At 37.3% G+C, this 25,068-nt stretch overlaps 1 protein-coding gene across 3 annotated transcripts in view; it reads left to right on the forward strand.

The window, feature by feature from the left end:
* The first annotated feature begins 9,763 nt into the window (after positions 1 to 9,763).
* Positions 9,764 to 25,068, forward strand: part of LOC308683673 (uncharacterized protein) — a 45,827-nt gene continuing 30,522 nt past the window's right edge. For 2 of the 3 annotated variants that reach the window (XM_081354256.1, XM_081354257.1), the window contains exons 1-3: positions 9,764 to 9,793; positions 9,891 to 9,977; positions 12,908 to 12,989. In XM_081354256.1, the coding sequence (XP_081210382.1) occupies positions 9,952 to 9,977; positions 12,908 to 12,989 (108 nt within the window). In that variant the 5' untranslated portion in view covers positions 9,764 to 9,793; positions 9,891 to 9,951. Of the gene's footprint in view, positions 9,794 to 9,890; positions 9,978 to 12,907; positions 12,990 to 25,068 lie in introns of those variants that run through there. The other variant, XR_014029280.1, reaches the window with a different exon arrangement.

Raw genomic sequence — 25,068 nt, forward strand, 5'->3', positions numbered from 1 at the left:
TCTTGATCATCGAATCATCATATTAGAATGATTTCTGAAGAATCATGTGACACTGAAGACTGGAGTAATGATGCTGAAAACTCAGCTTTGATCATTTACATTACATACACAGTATTCAGCCACTGTCTAATACATCAAATCAGGGACGTGAAGCAAAACCAGTTGAGAATCACTGAACACAAGTCTTTTTAGCACAGTTCATTTCAAGGGACTCGACACGGGGCCACTTGGCATCCTATCAAGCCTCAGAGCTTAAAAGGGATCATATTGTGGTGAGTTGGTGGTCGGATCAGCGTTGGATTTCCTCTCTTTCTCTTCGAATGAGAGCGTTTGTGTTTGCTGTCTATGTACTCTTGACGTAGCTCGTGTAATTAGACTATTAGCGGCACTCGTGTTTCAGGGTCACGGCTCCATCGTCTTGTCTGCCGTTGGCTGAGGTCCAGTGAGACGGGAAGCACCTTGATGAATGTGTTGTCCCATCATTTAGCAATCCGTTTAACCGCAGACAGAGCTAAATCCACTGGCACCGACGCGGCGTGTTGACAGCGACGACGCTCAACTGGTGCGTTCTGTGAATCCCAGCAACCTGTGCCACTATTGTCTTCCCTCTCTGATCTCTCTGAAATAATTCAGGCACAACAATATACCGAGATCACCTCGTCTAAAATACCCATTTCTGTTTTTAACAAACAATTGTGACAGTATTCAGCCACTGCTTAATGTCAAAAATAGAAAATCAGGGTCGAGAAGCAAAACCAGTGGAGAATCACTGAACACAACTTGATGACCCATTATGTTTTTCATTTTTCTAAAGCAAAGGTTCCCAACAAGTAAGTTTTCAATGTGTTTTTTAGAGGCCAATCACGTCATCATGATTGTAATCGTTAGTGTTCCTATTCGTCGTCGTCTTCTGCTCTTGAAGTCCAAGGCAGTCCATAGAGCCGCTTGTGGGAAAGTTATGAAATTTGGCACACAGATAGAGGACCATCTGGACTGTCACCACAGCGAATTTGGAGTCTCTAACGCAATCCCTCTAGCGCCACCAACTGTTCGAAGTATCACTCACGTTTATGTTAATAACTTTGAACCTTGAGAGCTAGAAACAAAATATGGCGCAATATGACCCTATGATGTCATTTTCCGTCATGAAAATGTTTCCGCCATTTAAAAATTTTCTGAAAAAAAACTATTTTTCAAACTCCTCCAATTCAAGCTGTTTTGTCAAACCGTCCATGCGAACGAATTCGGCGAAGAGCATGCCAAAATGGACATGAGCCGATATCTCTGCAACATTTTTGCATATTCTGACCAAACTTGGTGTATGTTATGACAACCGTGATCTGAGATTACCTGTAAAGTTTCGGCGCAGTGCCACCTAGTGGTCAGGAGATATGCAAAATGGCTCTTTTTGCTTATAACTTCTGAACGGTTTGGCCAAAAATCACACAACTGGTCTCTTTAGATTTGGTGCAGCATGCAATTTTACCATATTGGCCATTTTGGGCATCTGCCATTTTGAATTTTGTCAAAAAATACAATATTTTACAAAACGCATTGGTGTATCGTTACGAAACTCGGCATGTGTCTTCGACACTGTGCCCTGAATGTACTCAAAAGCTTTCGGTGGAGCGCCACCTTGTGGTCAAACAATGTAAAAAGTACTAATGACTTTTGATTAAAGCTGCAGCCCGTAACTTTTTTTGTGATCAAAATGTACAGACCATGCCAGCAAAATGCTATGGATTTCATGTCGATAGATGAAACCGTTTTTGTATGCCGTATCAACAAAGTTGATAACATGATGCCAAAATGACTGCATCTCTGCAATGCTTTGGCATATTGACACCAAACTTTGCATGTGTCATTGTCGCCTTACTCTGACCACACCACATCAATCTGGTCACAGCGCCACCTATTGGTCAAAAATGATAATCCATTAAATCAAATTACTGGTGACTGTATTTATGATTTTTTTCAGCTATTTTGCCAAAAATCATCTTAATGTGTCTTTCATTGGCCATTGTAACAGTTGGTCTGATGCTCCCAGCCATGCGTGCATGACTTATCATGCCTTCTTTGTGCCTGGCCCCTCAATGGCTATATTTAGTTTTTTCTTGATGTGTGTTGTCCCATCATTTAGCCATTTAACTGCAGACAACGACGACACTCAACTGTTGCTTTCTGTGAATCCAAACAACACTTTTCACCTCTCGCCACGGACCGCACTTTTGTTTCCCCCTCCAGATCTCTGGGAAATAATTCAAGCGCCACAATAAACCACGTTCTCGAGATTACCTCGTCTAAAATAGCTGCTTGATACCATTTAGCGTGTGATTCTCAGCGGGACGCTAATGAGCTCCAATCTGGAGTAATCCCAGACGACCAGCCGGTTTTGACAGCCAGCCCTGCGGCTCTGGGGCTCTGGGTTCGCGGCTGTCTTACGCTTCAGAACCGAACGAAACTCAGTCTGTGGCACCCAGGAACCGGCGCACAATGGAACCATCAAAAAGCTGCCAAGCCTTATGGGAGCCAAGGGAATCGGGATGATTTCTGTAGTCCCGAAGGGAATACGTTTCTTGTTCCAGCGCTATTCAGAGAAATGAAATGCGTAGCGTCATAAACAAACAAAGCGATAAAACCGGCCGGAGTTCCTTCACAGCTTCTCTGTGATTTAACAGGAGCAATCAAGCGCAGTCAATTAAGCAGAAAGGCAAACAAATTGGGTGAGAGCACATCTTATGCGATGTCCTGCGGCAACGGGGATCGTGGGTGAAGGGGAGGCGAAGGAAGAGACAGATTTCTCTGTTAAGTAATACCGTCTCGGGGTGTAAAACTCCCCTCAGCGCTGGCTAAATTAATTCGCTCGCACTGGCGGGGGACACATCTATTATAGGCGAGTAAAACAGGCATTTTGAAACAAATTAATAGGCAATCCATGCCCACACATGCAACTCACAGTAATTCCTCTAAAATGACTTGATTGCATTCAAACGTCCCCAAAAAGCAAGCGCACAGGTGAGCTGCTCGCCCCGCCGCTGGTGACAGTCCCGCTAATGACCCTCTCTCGTGGGTGAGTGGGTTGTTGTAAGAAACCACACACCTGGCGCAGAAAAACAGCTCTAATTGGTCTATTTATAGTGGGACCTGGAGAAGCTCTCCTGAGGATAACGCTGTAAGCTGCTGGAATCCACTGAGGAATACAGTCTGAGGACAGAGATGACAGTCTGCGCCAATACAGCACAAACAAACAAACAAACAACGGCCGTAATCATGCTTTATTACTGTTATTAGTTAGATAAATGATGCTTTGATTTATGCACAATCATGCAACATTCTCTCTGGGAAAAATCAAGCAGCTCAGGACTCAAAATCATGTTGTGCGTGCAGGATTTAGGGATTTGTTCAGAATTTTTGGTAACACTTTTTAATAACTATTACTTACAAATCATTTGCAAACTGTTAGTTTAGAGTTAGTTAATATTTTATAAACTGTAGTTAATACATGAATAAATAGTGAGGTGTTCATTCATTGACACTAATTAAGAAATTATTATTGTTTAATCAACTAGTGAGAAGAGTTAGATTTTTTTTTTACTATTAACAGTAAATAGTTCTCACTTTAGACTAGGTCACGGAAAATGGGAAAATTACATTAATTAAGTGCTTTAAACTAATCTTTATTTGACATTAATTAAATTGACATTAAATTAAACTTAAATGTTTACAATAACATTGAACACACATTGGGTTTCCATGTTTTATAGGGACTTTCCATAGAAATCTTTATACTGTACATATTCTTTCCCCTATCCTAACTGATGTATTTTAACAACGTGATCTTATTTGTATGTAATTCATATTGACAAAAATATTTTGTTATAAACTTATGTTTAGTTTTGGGGATAGGCTTAATGTATATGTAAACATTTTAATGATCTCTTCATACTAATGCAATTAATGTCCAATAAATGTGGGTTTAAAGCACTGAATTAATGTCATTTTCCCATTTTCCGTGACCTTATCGAAAGTGGGAACTATTTACAGATAAAACGTTGTTAACAAACTATCATTTAACTCTTCACATATGAGCTAATTAAACTGTAACACTTTGTTAATTACAGTGACAATGAATGAAGAACTCAGTTTGTATAGTCTATTTATTCTTAGTCAGTTTTATTATATTTAAAGTTTATTTTATAATAGTTAAAGTTCAAATTAAATGAAAATTCACCTTATGTATTTTCTAAATGCATGTTGTTGAGCTTATTGTACACACTATTACAACTTTTAAAAGTAACTTTCCCCAACACTGTTCATAAAGTCAATTCTAAAAGATTATCTTAAACTTTGCTTTTCTAGTTATGTGATTTAAAAAAAAAAAAAAAACGAAGTTAATTTCAATTCTACTTCTGTGCATTCAGATTCTACTTGTAATTCTGTGTCCTGATGTGTTTTAAACAGCAGTAATCACGCAGAGCAGCGTCACTCTGATGAAACCGGTGTTCAATAATGCTGATATTTACAGCAGCAGACAGACAGAGAGAGAGAGAGAGTGTGTGTGTGTGTGTGTGTGTGTGTGTGTGTGTGTGTGTGTGTGTGTGTGTGTGTGTCCGGTGTCGTTCTGTGTCCAGTGCTCTGGGCCTCAGCGGCTCCATTTCATTACTGTTCGCCTCAGACGAGCTAGTACATCGCCAGCTCTTTAATTTAGAGTTTAGCCAAGGGCTGTGTGTGTGTGTGTGTGTGTGTGTGTGTGTGTGTGTGTGTGTGTGTGTGTGTGTGTGTGTGTGTGTGTGTGTGTGTGTGTGTGTGTGTGTGTGTGTGTGTGTGTGTGTGTGTGTAGACACCAAATCACCAAAACACTTCTGGATTTCACTCACACAAGACAACCTACAAGCTGGTGTGCAACTTCAACACAACTTAAAAACTCTATTTTCTAAATGTATTTTCTGAATTCATCTTGATGGTCTTATTACATATTTTTCAAACATGTAATAAAAAGACACTTTTCACCGTCCAATCAATTCCTGATGGAAAAAAAAAATTTCTTTCTTTCCTTCCTTCCTTCCTTCCTTCCTTCCTTCCTTCCTTCCTTCCTTCCTTCCTTCCTTCCTTTCTTTCCCTTCCTTCCTTCCTTCCTTCCATCCTTTCTTTCCCTTCCTTTCTTCTTTCTTTCTTTCTTTCTTTCTTTCTTTCTTTCTTTCTTTCTTTCTTTCCTTCCTTCCTTCCTTCCTTCGTTCCTTCCTTCCTTCCTTCCTTCCTTCCTTCCTTCCTTCCTTCCTTCCTTTCCCTTCCTTTCTTCTTTCTATCTTTCTTCCTTCCTTCCTTCCTTCCTTCCTTCCTTCCTTCCTTCCTTCCTTCCTTCCTTCCTTCCTTCCTTTCCCTACCTTCTTTCCTTCATCCTTCTTTCTTTCCATCCTTCTTTCTTTCTTTCTTTCTTTCTTTCTTTCTTTCTTTCCTTCCATCCTTCTTTCTTTCTTTCTTTCTTTCTTTCTTTCCTTCCATCCTTCTTTCTTTCTTTCTTTCTTTCTTTCCTTCCATCTTTCTTTCTTTCTTTCTTTCTTTCTTTTTCTTTCTTTCTTTCCTTCCATCCTTCTTTCTTTCTTTCCTTCCATCCTTCTTTCTTTCTTTCTTTCTTTCTTTCTTTCTTTCTCTTTCTTTCTTTCTTTCTTTCTTTCTTTCTTTCTTTCTTTCTTTCTTTCTTTCTTTCTTTCTTTCTGTACAACAGCACACTGCATGAGGTACCAGATCCCACAATGCAATGCACTCAAACTCCCTTTTTCCAGTGTAGAAGTGAAATTGAAGTACGAAGAATTGTTTTCAGAGAATATTCCTTGAATTGTTTTCTTAAGCATAGCTCCCTGAAGTTACTTGCATTTAAAAAATAAACTTATGAAACAGGTTAAAGGGATTTCATTAGTGATTTTCCTCCAGGATCTCATCTAATATTATCCAGTGGTCTGGAGCCGTGATGTTCAGGTGAGTCATGTGGTGAAGCAATGATGTCAGATGATAATATTGTACATGATTAATTTAGACATAAGCAATGTTGGGGTAACCCATTACAAGTATTGTTGTTATTCTCTGTTATTTTTCAAATAATAATTTGTTTTCCCATTTAACACATATATACTTTATGTATTTAATCTCACTTTATTAACCAATGTCTTTGTTGCTGTCCCTTGATAATTCAATCATTGTAATAAGCAAAAATAAACATTTTGCATTTTATTAGTTTGAGGTGTGTTTGAGCTGCGTTCTCTTGCCAAAAATATAACTTTTTTGTTATTAAAAAAACAAACAAGCCCAGATAAGAAAAAGTAATGCAAAAATAACAATGCATTACTTTCCATAAAAAGTAGCCAAGTAACACGATTAGTTAGTTTTTTAGGGAGTTTATTATAAGAACGCTGCATTTTGTCATCTGCCGCATAGCCTAATTGTTAGAGTTTTTGGAAACACTTTATTTTACAGTGTCCTTGTTACATATGTTACATGTACTTACCATAGTAATAACAGTAAATTATGCATAATTACATGCAGTTAACCCTTAACCAAACCCTAATCCTACCCTAACCCTATAGTAAGTACATGTTGTTAATTAATATTACTCAGTACTTAAATATATAATTACACTGTAACAATGACACCTTAAAATAAAGTGTAACTTTTTTTTACACTCTGGTTTGAACCTAAAAGGCTAAAAGTTTTTGAAATTTTCAGTGCATGTCTGTGTGAGTGCAAGCTGTTGTAGCTCCGCCCCCTGTGCCGGGAGCAGCAGCTCATTTGTATGTAAAGGAACAGACACAAAAACGGTGTGTTTTTGCTCACCCTCAAAAAGTGACAATTTTCACATGCTATATAAAAATATCTGTGGGGTATTTTGAGCTAAAACTCATACACACTCTGGGGACATCGGAGACTTATTTTACATCTTGTGAAAAGGGAATTATACCAGCCCTTTAATATTGAATATGGATCTCGGGAAGGCTGGCGTTAAAGCGAGTGTGTGACATTCGCGCTGCGCTGGTCGATAGGTGTTAAGTGTTGTGTAATGGCCCTGATGAGGTCATCGTCCAGTCTCTGAAGCGCTGAGAGTGATGTGAGAGCCACTGGTGTTTAGTGGCAGTCATAAGACGGTGTCTGGCGTCGAGATGAGGCTCGGCTCTCAGAATAGACTCGCTCGCTTCGCTGGGTTCTCCAGTTGGCTGATCCGAGGGCGCTGATGCAATGCAGCCAGATTAATCACAAACAGCCCCTCTCTCTCTCTCTCTCTCTCTCTCTCTCTCTCTGTATCCTTGACACCGGCCCTCACTTCTTCACGACGAGTCAATCTCTGGTTTTGATTGTGCTCAGGCCGTTAGATAAAATTAAGCGTGCGCTGAGCACCAGCTCCCCCCCCCACCCCACCCGGCGGCCCTGAAATCATCACCCTCTACTCGCTCGCTCTGTCCTCATGCTAGTCCAAAAATACCCAGTGTACATCATGCTCATAAATACACCCACAACATTGGTGATGCACATGCCTCAGATTTCTTCCACAGGGACTAAAGTTTCTGAAATAAACCTGACCCGTGTGACACCGATGATCTCAGTTGCGACAGACCCAAACTGCTCTCGCAGGACATGGGAACACTAGAGAGCACGAATGCATTAGGAATATGTTTTAGTATGTTAGTGTCACAATTTGGGTGTCTAACTACTGTATGTTTGTTTCAAGTCATTTTTATTCATAATATAGTGCTTTACACAATACAAATAGTTTAAATATACGCTTTACCAACCTAATAGTTGCATTTAGCAGCTGGGTTATAATATAGTATTTGCGATATACAGTAGCAGACCTTACATTTTGGGATGATGTGTAAACAATCAAGCAGAGATTGAGACAATCAAACAATCAAATTGAGATTTGTTATACATTTACATATTTGGCAAATCTTTTATCCAAAACGACTTACATTGCATTTCAAGGTACACATTTACATTCTTATCAATTGCTTTCCCTGGGAATTGAACCCATGATCTTGGCGTCACAAGTGCCAACGCTCTACCGTTTGAGCTACAGGAAAGCTAATTTATACATATTAGCCTTAAAAAAAGTTTCAATGGGGTTCTAGTACTCTAATGTTCTTGACATAATTTTCAAAGAACCCTTTATACCAAAAAGGTTCTATATAAGAAGAAATATCTATAATTATCCAATATATAAATGCCTGACAGAACCCTTTAAGGTTCCATATAGTATTTTTTTCTTCTAAGAGTGTTTTAATGTGAGTTTACTGTATGAATATAATTATGTATCCAAATTTAGAGATGTGCAATAATAGTTTACTTTCAGACAAGTGGCAAATATATATTCCCCTTCTGAATCTCACAGAGCTGAACCACATCTACTGTACAGACCAGAATATCATTGAGTTGATCTTTTGACTTGGATCAGTAAGCAACCACATAGCAACGCCCTGGCAACTGTCGTATGGCCCTACTGTATATAGAACCAAGGGCGTAGATTTGGTTTGAACATTGGGGGGGTTGAAGTTTGGGTCTGCATATTTTTCATGTGATCGTGGTATAAATATTGGGGGGGTTGTAATGCATAGATTTAAATATTGAGGGGGTTATCTCCCCCCCAACCCCCCACAAACTACGCCCCTGTATAGAACCCTATGGATCTCGACTCAATTTTAAAGAAACTTTCAAGGCAAAAACTTGGGTTCTATGTAAGGGCCCTTCCACACCTACCTTGTTTGGTCCGGATTTCCAGACTTCCAGACTTTTCAGTTTGATCCGAATCAAAATTGCAGGTGTGAAACCTCCCCCGGACCAAACAGACGAAATTTGGTCTGACGAAAAGAGGTAGTCTCGGTCCGGATCAAACTGAACAAAGGTTTGGTTCGTTTCTTGTGTGAAAGCATTTTCTGTATGGTTCGGACTTTCAGAACATTTACAGGAAGTTCTGGATGTTCCCGCAGGATTGTTTGCTCTTCTCCTCCTTTCCTGCCGGCGACGATAAAATGTTCGCACAACAAGGACGTTCATTTGGTGAATTTGAACTAGCTCGAGTATAGTTGGTGCTGCAGGGAGTAATGCCGTAATAATAACAGTATAGTGGCAACCATATGCGTCTGTTCATTTATTCTTGACAAAGTTTTTTTTTGGTGCCACTTTATTTCAATAGTCCACTTTAGACACTCTACAAACTATGAGTAACATTGCAACTACATGTCAACTCTCATTAGAGTATTAGTAGACTGTAGTAGACTGTCACTAGACTGTTAGGTTATGGTTAGGTGTTAAGGTTCGGGTTAGTAGAATAAGTTGACTTGTAGCTGCCAAATTACTTATAGTCACTAGAATATCTATTGCGGGACCAACAAAATATAATTTTAGCAATTATTAAGCAGACAGTCTACTAATACTCTAATGACAGTTAGTTGGCATGTAGCTGCAAAGTTACTTATAGTTAGTAGAATGTCTAAAGTGGACTATCGAAATAAAGTGTTACCTTTTTTTTTTTTCATTCTTGTCAAAGTTACCCGTCGAATTGACAACACACTGATGTCAGACGCACGTCCGTTTACAAACCAATCAATGTCGAGATGCAGCCCATATAGATGATGACGACAGGACGCAAGTATGTCATGTAAAGTTCTGTAGTGCGCTCACATAATTGCAATGTGAAACCAAACCAAAACTTACCGAATGTATAATATTTATCAAAACATGAACTTTCGTTCGGATTTTGGTGCGGACTTTCAGGTGTGAAAATGCCCTAAGAAGAAATTACTTACAGGTGCAGTATGTGAGATTGACAGCTAGTGGTTGAAATGGGTACTGCAGTCTAAATGCAAAATATCTGAGATCGTTGTTTCCCTGCCTCTCTTCCTCAGACTCAACGCTCACGCGGGTTGCCAGTTTAAGGACACACAACAGGAACGAGCACAATTGACAATGGAAGGCGAGGAGATATACACACTGTAAGCTGATGAGTTGATTTATTGATTTATGATTAGTTGATATCATGTTTTAATATGCTCCTGTTCATAGAGATTTTCAGATGGGTGCGGAGGCTTTTTAGGTCGGGAAGAATCTGCGAACTCTAACCCAGTTTGTTCTCTGGCTTCCATAGCTGCAATATGCTGTGTTTTCCGCCAACTGGCATCCTGTAGTGGCCAAATACTATTGGGTAAATTGGCAATGTGCGGTATCGCACAGACCAAAAACAAAAACAGACATTCTGACACAGAACGGACATTTCAAAGTAAAACAACTGGCTGTAGAAGTGTTTTTCAGAGAAACGATTGTGAACTCAGCATGTGTCCTAAATATCTGCAAATATATTATGGTATTTTTATGCTTTAGTACAGTCAAAAACTTACATACAGCACCTTTAATGTGCATCTATGTAAAATTCAGAAACCCTTGTTATTAGCGACACCTGTGGGTGTTAAGTGAACTGCAGCAGCAACGTACAAGAGACTGAATGTGATTCAATGCCATGATATAGGCTACTCAGGGTAAAGCTGTTTTTTGTTCTTTGCTTAGAAATAAAAAGAAGTTGTTTGTAACATCCCGACGCTGCTGAGCGACGTTTAGATGAATATGTAAATATGTGCTGCGCGCTTTCCTCTCAATAACACAATAAACACCAACACATGACAGCGGTGAGAAAACATCTGATGATATGGATGTGAATAAGTGATCCACCGACATCATGACCGACATGAGGTAATTAAAATTACACTGTTATCATAGTGTAATTATTAAGTAGCCTAGGTCTATATTTGAGACTGACTATATAGATATGAATATGTGAGACTTCGTTTGAATGAATCCCTTTTCTTTGCATAACACATTGACATTACAGTACCGAATTTTTTGGTATTATCCTGAATTGTGTATAAGCATTATTGTCATGTGTCATAGAACGGAAGGGTGGCTCTCGGGTGCGCGCATAACCGTCACTTCTTTTGGTTTTCCCGGCAAAAACGTCCCGACGTCCATCACATGAAATCATTCTACAGGCTTTCATAGACTACCCAGGAAGTCGGGGATGGTCTTATTCTTTAAGTTTCGTGAAAAGCTGTTCACACGCAATAAAAAAACGCGAATAATATATGAACATTCATACATATAGCCCCCTTTTAAAGGATTGCATTTAAAGCTGCAGTCCCTAACTTTTTTTGTGTTCAAAAATTACAAAATGTATATAATGAGCGAGTACATCATGAATCCATTTTCCAAACCGTGTTTTTGTCTTCTGAATCACTACGGTACACTTATAATAACTGTTTATATTCGGACTATTTTAGACTGGTGACTCGTCATATTAGACATAAACAGAAGTAGTTCCGGCAACAATGTTCTTCCGCAAAACTCATGAAGTTCTGTTTATTAACCGCTAGAGCGCCGATTTTCTCTAGTGATGACATTTTTATGAGCTGTTTAATTCATAAAATGCAATTAAAATGTAAAACATTATTAAAACAAACTTAATTAAAACTATTCATAAAATTATCTCATGAGGGGAACCCCTAAAAGGATGCTTAAGTGTCTGACTGAACCTTTTAAAGTTCTATATAGAACCTTTTCTTCTAACAGTGTATAAAGCATCATGCTGGCAAACTTTACACACTCACAGTCCAGTTCTTGTAAATCATTTGTGTATACATGTTGTTTTACGGGTCATATTACTGTAAAACAGCTAAACTCCTTTTAGCTGGCTGATCTCAAAATATAGAAGAAAAAATATTGGAGTTTTATGGTGTGGTTTATGCATTTATGGGTTATTAAGCAAAAAGTGTCCAGCTTCAGTTTATTCCAAATGCATGAACAAACTACTACCTCATGTGTTAGTTCATGCCTCGTGAAAACAGTTACCGACCATTTGTATGTTTGTTTATTATGTTTATTAATGCGAGGGTGTCGTAAAACGTCACCTCAGCTCTTTCCAAATGTGTGTGTGTGAGTGTGTGTGTGTGTGTGTGTGTGTGTGTGTGTGTGTGTGTGTGTGTGTATGTGCTTGCTCTAAGCCTTTTGTGTATATTTCTCCAGCATTAGCTCATGTCTGGATTTTCACTCAGGCGCTGTGGAGGACACACTCCCTATTGATTGATGCATTGGTGGGGGCCTCGGGGCCGCGTTGGAATTAGTTTTACTTTACATCCAAAAACCTCCTGCTTGTTATTTGCGTATTAAAGCTGGCAGACTACTGTAACCCAATTACTATATGCATAAAGAAATTAATACTTGTGTTCAGCAAGGATGCAGCACAACTGTTTTCAACATTGATTATAATAAGTAATGAGCATAAAATCATCATATTGATTTCTGAAGGATCACGTGACACTGAAGACTGGAGTAATGATCCTGAAAATTCAGCTTTGATCACAGGAATACATTACATTTTAACATCTATTCACATAGATAATAGTTCTTTTGAATTGGAATAATACTCCACAATAGTAGGTACTTCTGCCTCCATTAGACAAAAACGTTATTGCTCAGAGGTTGAGATCATTTAGAGCTTTATAATGTTCAGATTCAGAGTTATGTTTTAAAGTGCGTTGTCTCAGACTTGCTCCTAAAATTCAATGTTGAAATTTCTTCCGGAGAGAAAACATTGACTTTACTAAATCTCATTGCTGTCTTGGAGAAATAGATCAGTATTTTAGAATCAATAATCCTTAAAACATGAAAATATATATATACTTTAGAAGCAAAACTGATATTGTTTTAAGATAATTATATTCTGAATGAAGTTTTTATCCCAATGGCAGATTGGGACCTTGTTTTAAGCATAGATCGTCCTACGTTTAGTTATATTTATGCTTGAAATAAGAAAAAACGATTTCAAGTGAGGTAAGAGAAATAAACGTAAGGTATTTGTTTTGTGTGTTTCCTGCAGGATCGGGTCTTGCAGACGGTGGCGTTCAGCGCTGGGACTGAAAGAAGAGCCTGTCTCTCTCACACACACACTGGCTGGTGCAGTATGTTTTCATTGCAGTTAGACAATCTGTTTATTTTAGCCGTCTGAGAGAGTAACATGAAGATGATGGGCAGCCCAGAGGCGTGTGTGTGTGTGTGTGTGTGTGTGTGTGTGTGTGTGTGTGTGTGTGTGTGTGTGTGTGTGTGTGTGTGTGTGTGTGTGTGGCATCTAGATGTTGCACCCTGATAGTTGCATATTAGTTGCAAGCTCAAAGCTCAGGATCCAGGTCGACCCCGTACAGAATGAGTGTGTGAACACTGAACTGATGGTGTTGTCCGTCTCACTGTCTGCCTTTAGAAAACACACACTGATCTATTGCACAATGTCATCAGTCAAAGTACAAATCTTGTCCGTCACTGGCGACAGCAAACCCAGTGACAAATGCTTCAGCGTTTAACTGGACACTCGACGACTCGACGGGTCTTAACTGGGTTTGTGTGCCAACTAAAAAAAAGTACTATACTTTATTATTGTAATACATGTGTTTCGAATTTATGAATTTATTATGCTGATAATATTAGATTAATTTTATCATCAATATTAATACAATATCCATCTGTTAATTTAATTTTAGCATATACATTTTAACATTAATTTAATTTTAGTAGTAATATTACTGATATTAATTCATATTAATACACATCAGTTTTTAATATGAATTTCATTTTAATATTTTTTTTAATAAAAAAAATAATTTTAGTATATGAATATAACTAACATTAATTAATAACAATACACTATCATTTCAATTTTAATTTAAATATTAATATTAATTAATAGTATCCATTTTAAAATTAATTTAATTTAAATATTAATGTTGACATTAATTATTCATTTATTAATATTAATACATTTTAATATTACTTTAATAATAGGATTAATATTAATACCATATTCATTTTAATATTATATATAATTTTATTATTAATATCACTCAAATTAATTGATATTAATACAGTATACATTTTATTATTATTCATTTTATTATTAAAATGATTATGAATCAATATTAATGCACTATACATCTTAATATTACTTTAATTTTAATCTAATAATTATTATTAGTAGTAGTATTATCCATTTTATTATGAATTAAATTTTAATATCATATGAATTCTAACATAATTTAATTTTAGTATGAATATCACAAATATAAATTAATAGTAATACAATATACATTTTTATTAATTTTAGTATTACAATTATTTTTAATTAATATTAATACAATATTCATCTTAATATAACTTTAATTTTAATATAATAATAATATTTTTATAACAACTACTACTACATTAGTAATATGAATACTACTAATATAATATTAAATACAATATTAATAATAATATTTTTTAAATACAGTATATTACAATTAGTTAATTCAAATATTATGTGAACTCTTAACAGGATTTTCTTTTGCCTTGTGTTGTTTTGTTCATGCCATTCTGTCCATGTTGGGTTCGATTGGATGCACAACCTCAAAACACAAGACAAGTTGATTGGCTAATTATTTTTTTATTTTTTTATAATAATAATAAAATGACAATATATACATTTTAATATAGGCCTAAATAAAAACACAACATAATATATATAAAAAATAGACCTATTATATAATCTATCATATGGTTAGTTGCACGCTTATATATGCGGTTTTGCAATGCACCAGCTGAAATGACATGATGGTGACAGCCGCTTTGTTAAGAAGCGCGTGCGTAAGATTAGCGTTGATATTTTACATTAGTGCTGCTATTACCAGAGACAAACCTATAGATGGACATCCAGTGGAAGGCGAGACTGAGCTCAGAGAGGTATTTTTGGAGCCCACCATGTTTGACATTGAGGATATTTGAGAAGTTCGGGGTCCCGGGGAAGAGGAGGAGGAGGGGGGGGGGGCGGCAGCATTCCTGCCCCTGTCCATATATATTACACCCCCAACGTGCACACCGACAACGGCAAAACAGATGAGAGAAATTTAATCCCCGGCCTGAAGGGCAGTAGTGTGTGGAGTCTTTCATTTGAGCGAGTCGCCGGCTCACCTGAGTCAACAGCGGCGCTCATTACGTTACCTAAAGTAATTGGCGTAGCCTGATTTCTCCAGAACCAAACCCTTCAACACACCTCGGTAAAACCTAAGCTCCCGTGGCAATTATCCCGTCTTTGTTTGTCTATTAAAAACCCCTCCCTAATGAGACGAGCTCCTTAAAACCTTGATGGTTTTCATTAGCCGACTGTAAATCTCAGAACGCGCGTTCAAGCTAACGGGAAGATACTCATCAGCGGCTAATGAATTTATGACGGGGAACCTGGCTATTAAAGGGAGTTGAGCTTTAATTTCATTAGATTGGGCCTCGCTAGGTAAAGCAGCGGGCGATGGGCCCTCAGGATTAGCTAATGGCCGTGTTGCAGTTAAATAGTGACTCGGGTGGCAGCGCCTCATTGGCCATTGTGTGTTTAACGCGCCGTTAAAGTGGCAGTAATTGACAACAGCTGGAAGCCTGCTTGAGGCAGGGTCTGGCGTGGGTTCCTCCTGAAGATCGTCGCTCTCTCCCTGTGGACCAATTGCAGAAGTTTACGAGTGTCTGTCTGTGTATATCCTCTCTCTCTCTCGCTCTCTCGCTCTCTCTCTCTCTCTCTCTCTCCGTGCCTGTGGAGGAACATGTGGCATTCATGTACTGGAGAGATGCAAATAAATAATCCGTAATTGCTCACAAACCTTTCGATCTTGATCGTAACCCGGATTGCATGTTTCATAATCCCACTAACGTGTAACAGATTTCCATTTCTGCATGCATTAACCGCACAGGAAGTGACATCAGCAGTGCGTTCGGCTTCACCTTCCTCCAGGAGACGAAGAAATTCTTCCTTCAGCGGAAGAGAAATGACAGTTTTTGAGGAAAACGTTCCAGGATTTTTCTCCATCTATTGCAAGTGAACGTGGATCATCATAATCCATCCAGTCTCACTACAAAATGCTGGGTTGTTTCAACCCATGGTTGGGTCAAATATGGACAAACCATAAAAATTTAAACCAATGGTTGGGTTAGTCCATATTTGACCCAACCATGGGTTGAATCAACTCAGTATTTTTTAGAGCGTATTTAAGTCCAAATCCATATTTAAGCAGCTTCAATGGCTCCAGCCAGCAAATCAGGGATTTATCAAGTGAAATGATCAGTCATTTAAAAAAAAAATCCCCCCCCCCCCCCAAAAAAATAACCTTTTAACTATGCTCGCCTTGGTCCACAGTGAATATGTCACGTGAAAGGTCGTGACCTCAAGGTGAACGTTTGTAATTAAAAAGCATTATTTTATTATTTTTTTAAATTATGCATCATTTCGCTAGAGATAAACGGCACAGGAAGTGACATCAGCAGTGCGTTCGGCATCACCTTCCACCGGGAGACGAAGAACTTCTTCCTTCAGCCGAAGAGAAATGACAGTTTTTGAGGAAAACGTTCCAGGATTTTTCTCCATCTATTGCAAGTGAACGTGGATCATCATAATCCATCCAGTCTCACTAAAAAATGATGGGTTGATGACCCATGGTTGGGTCAAATATGGACAAACCATAAAAATGTAAACCAACGGTTGGGTTTGTCCATATTTGACCCAACCATGGGTTGAAAAAACTCAGCATTTTTTAAAAAATCGGAAAATTATGCATGGTTTCGCTAGAGATTTTGTCCCGATCCGTTTGTCGCAAGAATCGATTGTGTCATCTGATATAGTGTCTCATAGTGATGTTTCAATGTGCAACAGATTTCCATCTCTGCATGCACTTACCGCACAGGAAGTGACATCAGCAGTGCGGTGTCGTGATGCGTTCGGCATCACCTTGGCGTCTCCCGCTCCCTCCGGGAGTCCTGCCGAGGGTCGGAGTGTGTCGGTGTGTACGGATCCGATCCGTGGTGCAGAACGGGTGTGTTGTTCATGAAAGAGTGAAGTGTGTTCGCGACGACTGCTTAGCAACGCTTCCCGGCGGCCCGCGTCCCCAGAGAGGCTCGAGCTGGTTCAGACACATTCATTAACCAAGAGGGAATCTTAGGACGGATTAAATATTCATGTTGTTTACAGGAACAAAAGCTGCCATTAATGAATAAAGGCATTGTCTATCTCACTGTACGCAGCCCCATCATGAGGGCTGAGCAAACGTATTTACATACCTGCTAAATTCAGCCAGGAATCGCTCCAGCTCCAGTGTCGTCTTCCATCGCCTGTTTCTAAAATCCTTTTAGGTGATTAGAACAACTATATGGGGAAATATTTTCAGTCACAGCTTGAATTTACAATGCAACACACACATTAGCAGGGCTAAAGGCACACCTTAAGATAAATGTGCTTTTCACGACTTCCATAGTGTATGATTGCGGAAAAATAGATTCGTTTGTATTGGAGCAACAGATTTTGAGTGAAAATAAATCATAAAAGTTGTTTACTTGGTTTAAAAATCTTATAAATGTATGAGATGGGGAGGTCGGCCTTTTACTAATACTTTAGGTAAAATAATATGTTTTTAACAATGTTTGAATACTTTAGCAAAGTTTGTTATTATTGCTATTTTCTGTTTATTTTGATAAACTGTTCATTTTTGTTCTGTCATTAAATATGTTAATATAAAAATATAGTGTGAAAATACAGAAAATTATTTTAAAAAGTAAAGATTCTGAAAGCATCGAAGGATGTCCCATAATAATTTGATATGGATTTACAGTAGATAAAAGATATTTCAATATATGAAATGATTAATATCATATTTTTTTAAATATGATGGTTTTATTATAAATATGGTGATTATCTCAAAGTATATAACTTAATATATGATATTTACCAACAAAAGTTGCTGTCTTAAATTTTTTTAGTACAACAAACTTGGATGTTTAAGTCATTTCAAATTAAATTACATTAAACTGACTTAAAAAAATAGTTGGAACTTCACTTATTTTGATAAGTTAAACTTAAAGCAATGTAAAAACATATGTTTTTTGCCTGAATTGTAACAAATCAGAGTCTTATCTAGTGAAATGATAATTCATTTTCAGAAAGAAAATGTATGCTTTTAACTACAAATGTCCGCCTTGGTCCTCAGTGAATATTTTACGGGAAAGGTCGAGAGCGTTTGTAATTAAAAAGCATATAAATTATTTTTTTTCTGAAAATGATGCATCGTTTCGCTAGAGATGACTCTCAGGTTCAGACTATATCAGCCTGATTTTGGCCCGATCCGTTTGTCGTGGAGATTCGTAAAGGACAACGGGCGTCGGGACGCAAGAATCGATTGTTTCATCTCGTATAGAGTCTAATAGTGGTCGACGACTGACACCACGATTGTTACGCTTCACGATGTCCTGACAGTCGCTAGCTCCGCCTTCTCGATGACATCACACACATCGTTAAAGACGGCAAGTGACGATTGGTTGGGAAGCGACGTGTAGTCTGACAGGTTTGATTTCGAATTAAGGAGTTGAAATCGCATAATCTGACACAGTGACTATCATAACAGACAAAAATATTGTGTAGTCTGAACCCGGCATTATTCATTGGCCCTTTGAAGCTGCCTAAATATGGTTACAGTGATCCCTGTTCACTTGCACTGGATGAAGAAAAAGCCTGGAATGTTTTCATGCAAACCCTTAATTTCTCTTTGGCTGAAGAAATGTTCGTTTTTGGATGAACTGTTCCTTATTTTTGAGTTCAGAGTGTTTTACAGCACTGGCAGATTTCACACGCTTTAAGAATAAACAAGTTAAAATCTGCCAGTGCAGTTCACAATCTATGAATACAAGTCATAATATCTTATGCAAGTAAATGATCTTGTTTCAAAACTAGACATTTTAACAGGGAAATGAGACAAATGCCTGTTAAGAATAGGACTTTTGCATGAACCGCATCAGTTAAGTACGTGTTCCAATCAACCAATCAGATTTGAGGGACAAGTTTTCAGTTTATTAAGTTTAGGCTTACAACCAGGATTATGAGCTTCTACATCAGTGTTATTCACCCGTCCAGGGTTCCCACGGGTCCTTGAAATCCTTGGAAGTTTGTGAATCTGAAAAAGAAAGTTTTTGAAAATTAACACACATCGATACAGATCCTTGAAAGTGCTTGAATTTTTTTAGTGCAAGAAGTTTTCTGGAAAAAATGTCCTTATTATTCGTTCCGGTCCGCTAATGTGTTATTTCGCCAACACTTCGTGGCCTATGCACACTAGCTTGCTTGATATACGTTCGTTATGCGCATTTACACGTTACGTTAAGTATTTCCCACGTGAGGTACTTTGTGTTGTACGCTGCCATGACGTTCACGCGTGCACGAAACTACTACGATGGATCCTCAACGTTTCACAGATACAGTGAAACATTGTGAAAATAGGCTGGTTACATGAGCCTAAGCTCTTTTTAATAAAAGCCATGCAAAAGTTAATATCAGATCATTTGAAAATACAGTTTAGGAGGATGTACCGAATGTAAAACAGAAATACCACAAATATGACCCTGGATCACGCCACCAGTCTCGAGTCGCACGGGTATATCTGTGGCAATAGCCAACAATACATTGTATGGGTCAAAATTATCGATTTTTCTTTTATGCCAAAAATCATTAGGATATTAAGTAAAGATCATGTTCCATGAGGATATTTTGTTGATTTCCTACCATAACTATATAAAACATGTATTTTTGTGAGTGAATGCTGCACAATCGCCAACATAAATGCACAACTTTAAAGGAGATTTTCTCAATGTTTCGATTTTTTTGTTCCCTCAGATTCCAGATTTTCAATAGTTGTATCTCGGCCAAATATTGTCCTATCCTAACAAACCACACATCGATAGAAAGCTTATTTATTCAGCTTTCAGATGATGTATACATCTCAATTTCGAAAAATGTACCCATCCAGGGTCACAAATAGAATATCAGATCTCTGTCATATAGCCAAAAATAAATTATTTTTTGCATAGTTTGACACATGAAAACTGTAACAATGTATTTTACAAGGTAACACGACCTAACCTTGCTCTCTTTTGATATGCGTCTCCACATTAAGTCCCTGAATTTGAGGGTATTGGACCTGGAAAGTCCTTGAAAGGTCCTTGTATTTGAAGTTAACCGAGGTGTGGGAACCCTGCCTGTCATTCCCCTCTGATTTTAGGGATAACTTACGGGTAGATTTAGGACTACATTTTCAGACAGAAATGTTGTTCCAGAATCAACAAAATATGTTCATCCAGAAATTCATCTGCAAAATCACAGTGCGGCTGATGTGTGTGTGTGTGTGTGTGTGTGTGTGTGTGTGTGTGTGTGTGTGTGTGTGTGTGTGTGTGTGTGTGTGTGTGTGTGTGTGTGCATTATGCATGATAGTGTGTTAAATGATGCAGTGTTGATCCTCAAGTAAAGTTATCTTTAAAAAGACTAATTAAAAACTAATTTAAAAAAGACTAATTAAAACGAATAAAAAAAAGACTAATTAGAAATTAGGTCATTTTTAAAATTAAGTCAGATAAATGGGCATAATGCTTACATCACGTACTAACCAGGCAATAAATGCTAATTTTCAATATTATTATGAGGTTTTTTTTGTCATAACCAGTCACTATTGTAATAAGTGACAGGACATTATAGAGTTTCTATTTCAGTGGCTTCATGTTTGATAGTCTCGCTGACATTCACTGCAAATATATATATATATATATTTTTTTTTTCTAACCCTAACCCTAACCCAGTTTGCATTTTTTTTAAGCATAAACGTTTTGGAAAACAATCCTCTCAATAATGTATCTTGATTTAAGAACGTTTTGATATTTGTACTAGAAAACAAGATGAGTAACAAGAGTAATAAAATAATTTTGGTAACACTTTATTTTACAGTGTCCTTGTTACATATTTTACATGTACTTACTATAGTAATAACAGTAAATTATGCATAATTACATGCAACTAACCCTCAACCAAACCCTAATAGTAAGTACATGTAGTTGCTTAATATTACTCAGTACTTAAATATATCATTACACTGTAACCATGACGCCTTAAAATAAAGTGTAACCTAATTTTCGTAACACTTTATTTTACAGTTTCCTTGTTACATATGTTGCATGCACTTAATAGTAATAACAGTAAATTATGCATAATTACATGCAACTAACCCTCAACCAAACCCTATAGTAAGAACCCTCAGTACTTAAATATATAGTTAGACTGTAACAATGACACCTTAAAATAAAGTGTAACAAATATATATATATATATATATATATTTTTTTTTGCAGTGCTGAAATCTCATTTCTGCACATGATTTTTAAATGAACCTTTAATGTATATTAAGCCTCAGATATCTTCTGATTGCATCAGGTTTACAGCATTTTCATTTTCATTGCTGGCAGACAAAAAGTCTTGCTGTCAAATAGCTGTTGAAAAGCATTATGGAAAATGTGTTAAGTTGTGCATGGGAAAATGCAGCTAGAGGGTCGTTTTCTTGAGTTTGTGTAGATTAAAGTCACCTTTTTTTTTGTGTTTTTTTAGAGTTGCTCATTATCTGTCAGCAGATTCCTCATGATCTACGAAGGTCTGGATTTCGCTTGCGGATCGTGGGTGCAAAAAGAGTGATCGATTTGCAGGGAACTGTGCATGTGATACGCGACGACAGAACGCTTGTACTTGCTTGTAGCGTCTGTATAAAGCCCAAACCCACGTAAACACACACTCACAGAGGCGGTATACAGAATCTTTACTCCTTTCTTCTCGTATCTTTCCCCATCAACACCTTTGTTTGACAGTCTGCATGCAAATGGGCCAGGTAATGAGAAAGACAGAGAGAGAGTTTGCTTAAAAGCAGCAGCCCGAGCCTCTTTGTTCCCCCACCTGCATCTGTTGAAGCGTGGCTAGGAGAAGCAGTGCTGTCATGTGAGTGACAGATATTGAGGATAATTGTCTTCTTTCTCTGTGTTGCTCCACTGCAGTTGTGAGTTAAGCAGAGGAGAGAGAGGAATCGTAGGCGGTGGGGAAAGAGCACTTTTACTGGGGAAAACTCTCCACTGTGATTGTCTCTGCGCTCTTCTGGACAGCCTAAAGTAATACGGTATTGCTGAGGATTTGTAGTGTTTTTTTTTTTTTTTGAGCGCTACAACTGAAGGTAATACCATGGTATTCCTTCCAGATGTGCTAAACCATGACATGTACCGTGGTATATTACCATCTCATACCATGCTTCACTACTGTAACGCACTAAAAACTAGTTTATCTTCCAGTTAAAACATTGAAAAATCCATTAAACAAGATGATTTTGCTTTAGCAACACTGCGGAAGATATTGAGCATTTGTTCAGAGAGTGTATGTATTTTGTCTTTACTTGTTTTAGGTTAAAAACAAAGTGAAAAAAGATCAAATCTGTGAATCTTAATATTTTTTTCCATTTCTTTAGCTCAATTAAATTGGTCTTGTTTTAGGGATTTAAACATATTTTTATTGGAAAATTAGTTAAAGTAAGAGGAATAATGTTCCACCTGAGGAACATTTTATTGTTCGGTGACTTTAAATATTAATTGTGTCTCTCCTAAAATTCTTAGCGGGGAATAAAATAAGATTATTAAACTAAGGATCATTAATAGTTGATTAAAACACCTACTCAAAGAAAGATTTTATGATTTTAAGATTTTATGATTTTATACTCATGAATATAAGTATTAACTTTGTCTCTGATTTTTCTTGTTGGTGAGAAAGTAAAATAAACACAATTAAAAGTGTTATAAAAACTAATACGGATGGCAAGTTCATATTGAAATCTTTTGATTGCATATCTGAACATTGTTTGAGACACTGTTGAGATCTCTCCTGAAACGATGTAAGATCATTGGGATATTTGTTCATGGATAAAAATACAAACAAAGTGTGGTGATGATAATCTCATGGACTGTTTAGTGCTTTATTTAATGTTAAAAGCGTGTAATGTGACTCTGAATATCATTTAGTGCTCCAGCTTTGAGGCTGTAAAAGCAACAATGGATAATTCACCTCAGATCTTGAAATTAAACAAATGGAAACAAGAACGTTCAAACTGTGAACAAACAAGTGTATTCTTTGACAGAGATTGTTTTAGTAACTCAGTAGCCTATGTATTTGAATAATGTTTACTTTAAATGGTGTAATATTTTTGAATTTCGATTATGTAGCTACTTATCCATTTTCTTGCGAGTGCCGTCAAGACCACGAGACTCCGCCCATACACTGTTCTGATTGGTTGACTCCGCCCACACGCTGTTCTGATTGGCTGTGGGCTTTGATTGATTTTGACGCATCTCTCAAATTATTTGTTGCTGGAATCTTATCGCATCGCGTCTGGTTAGGACACGGTGTAAGAAATTAGCTGAATCTGATTTCCCTGTAAAAGTCCCAGTATATTTCAAGCGAAATCGAAGAACGAACTGGTGTGACATCATTTCGAACATAATCAGGTCAAAACTAAGTTTGTTTGGAGTTCGTTTCAGGAGTTCAAAACAGCTTGCCTTAGCAAACTTTCTAGAAAACATGGCTTCGACTGGTAAACACCTTCACCTTCGGCTCTACTGACGTCACGAAAATATTATTTTTCAAATAATTATTTTTATATATGGGAGTTTACTGCATTCAATCACCGAATATCCCATGATTATGCCAAGCGATTTCGTTGATCCTACTGCTGATAAATGATGACTACTTTGTTAAATTTATGTTATTTATATCATACCTATAAACTCCATACATTTCGACCAGGAAAGTTTTGATGACATTTTTCATGTTTAACTCTTTCCTTTCCGATGACGGAAATTTCTCAGCTTTTTGCTCAAAATGTTGCTTTTTTAATAAACTTACACATTCAAGTGTTGATAAAAAAAAAGAAAAAAAATGCATGAAGCTAGAATAAAACGTGACGACAGCTGTTTCACTACATTGGAATTTAAGATGACATGACTTTTAAATAACTTTTTGTTTTTCAACCTGTTTTTTAAGAACACCTTCAACCTTTATAAAATTACTCTAAAGATTATTTCGTTTTTATATGTTGTCGTACAGTATAGGGTTTTATGACTCTAAAAGAAATGAATATATCATAAGGCAATAAGCCGATCGCGCATGGAGTGAGTGACGTGACACTGGTTGAGGACCAGCATCTCAGAACTGATTTGACAAGCATATAAAACATGTGAAAAAACTAAATATAGATGTATTGATTAAAGCATTCATCGGCATTAGCGGCGGTTCACACAGAACGTCAACCATTCCACTCTGCTACTTTTCCATTGTTTTTCAGTGTGAACGCACTACTCGTGTTTAACTGTTGCGCTCGCGTCTCGTGCATGACACGGCATTCTCAAAACGCAGCACTCAAGTTAAAATAAGTATAACTAAAACGCGCCTCGAGACCTTGCGTTTCCACTGCCCGCGTTTGGCGTCTTGCGTTTTCGCTTTGAAAGATTATGCTTTCTGTGTGAACCGGCACTCCTGAGTGAGTATCATAAGGTAATATGCAGATTTGTGTGCTGTGCTTTTTTAAAACGTATCATGAGTTCTGAGCGTTCTCACAACTCTGGACTCATTCATTTGTATGTTCATCTTTTTGTTTGGGCTGTTTAATATTAGGATTTTGTAAAAAAAAAAACCTCGACCATAGCTCCGCCCCACAACATCAAGCCCCACCCATTAAGACCCGCCCCTAGCCCCTTAAATTTGTTGAATTTAATCATTTTTTTATGGTACTGTAAGTGGTTGCACACAATTGATTTTAGCTACATTTAAACTAATACATTAAGTTGAACTAAAATTGATTAAGTTCAACTTAATGCATTTGTTTAAATGTAGCTAAAATCAATTGTGTGCAACCACTTACCATAATTATAATTTTTTTTTATTAAATTCAACGAATCATTTTTTTCAGTGTTCCCGTGGCTATGAGAGGGTCTGTTCTTTCTTTTAAGTATATATTGCATGCTCATGTATTCATGCAACAAAATATTCTGGAGGCCATGAAAATGCATTTAATCATTATTTTTATGGTACTTTAAGTGGTTGCACACAATTGATTTTAGCTACATTTAAACTAATACATTAAG

This window comes from Scardinius erythrophthalmus (genome assembly GCF_964197995.2).
Source record: "Scardinius erythrophthalmus genome assembly, chromosome: 23".
NCBI classification, from domain to species: Eukaryota; Metazoa; Chordata; class Actinopteri; order Cypriniformes; family Leuciscidae; genus Scardinius; species Scardinius erythrophthalmus.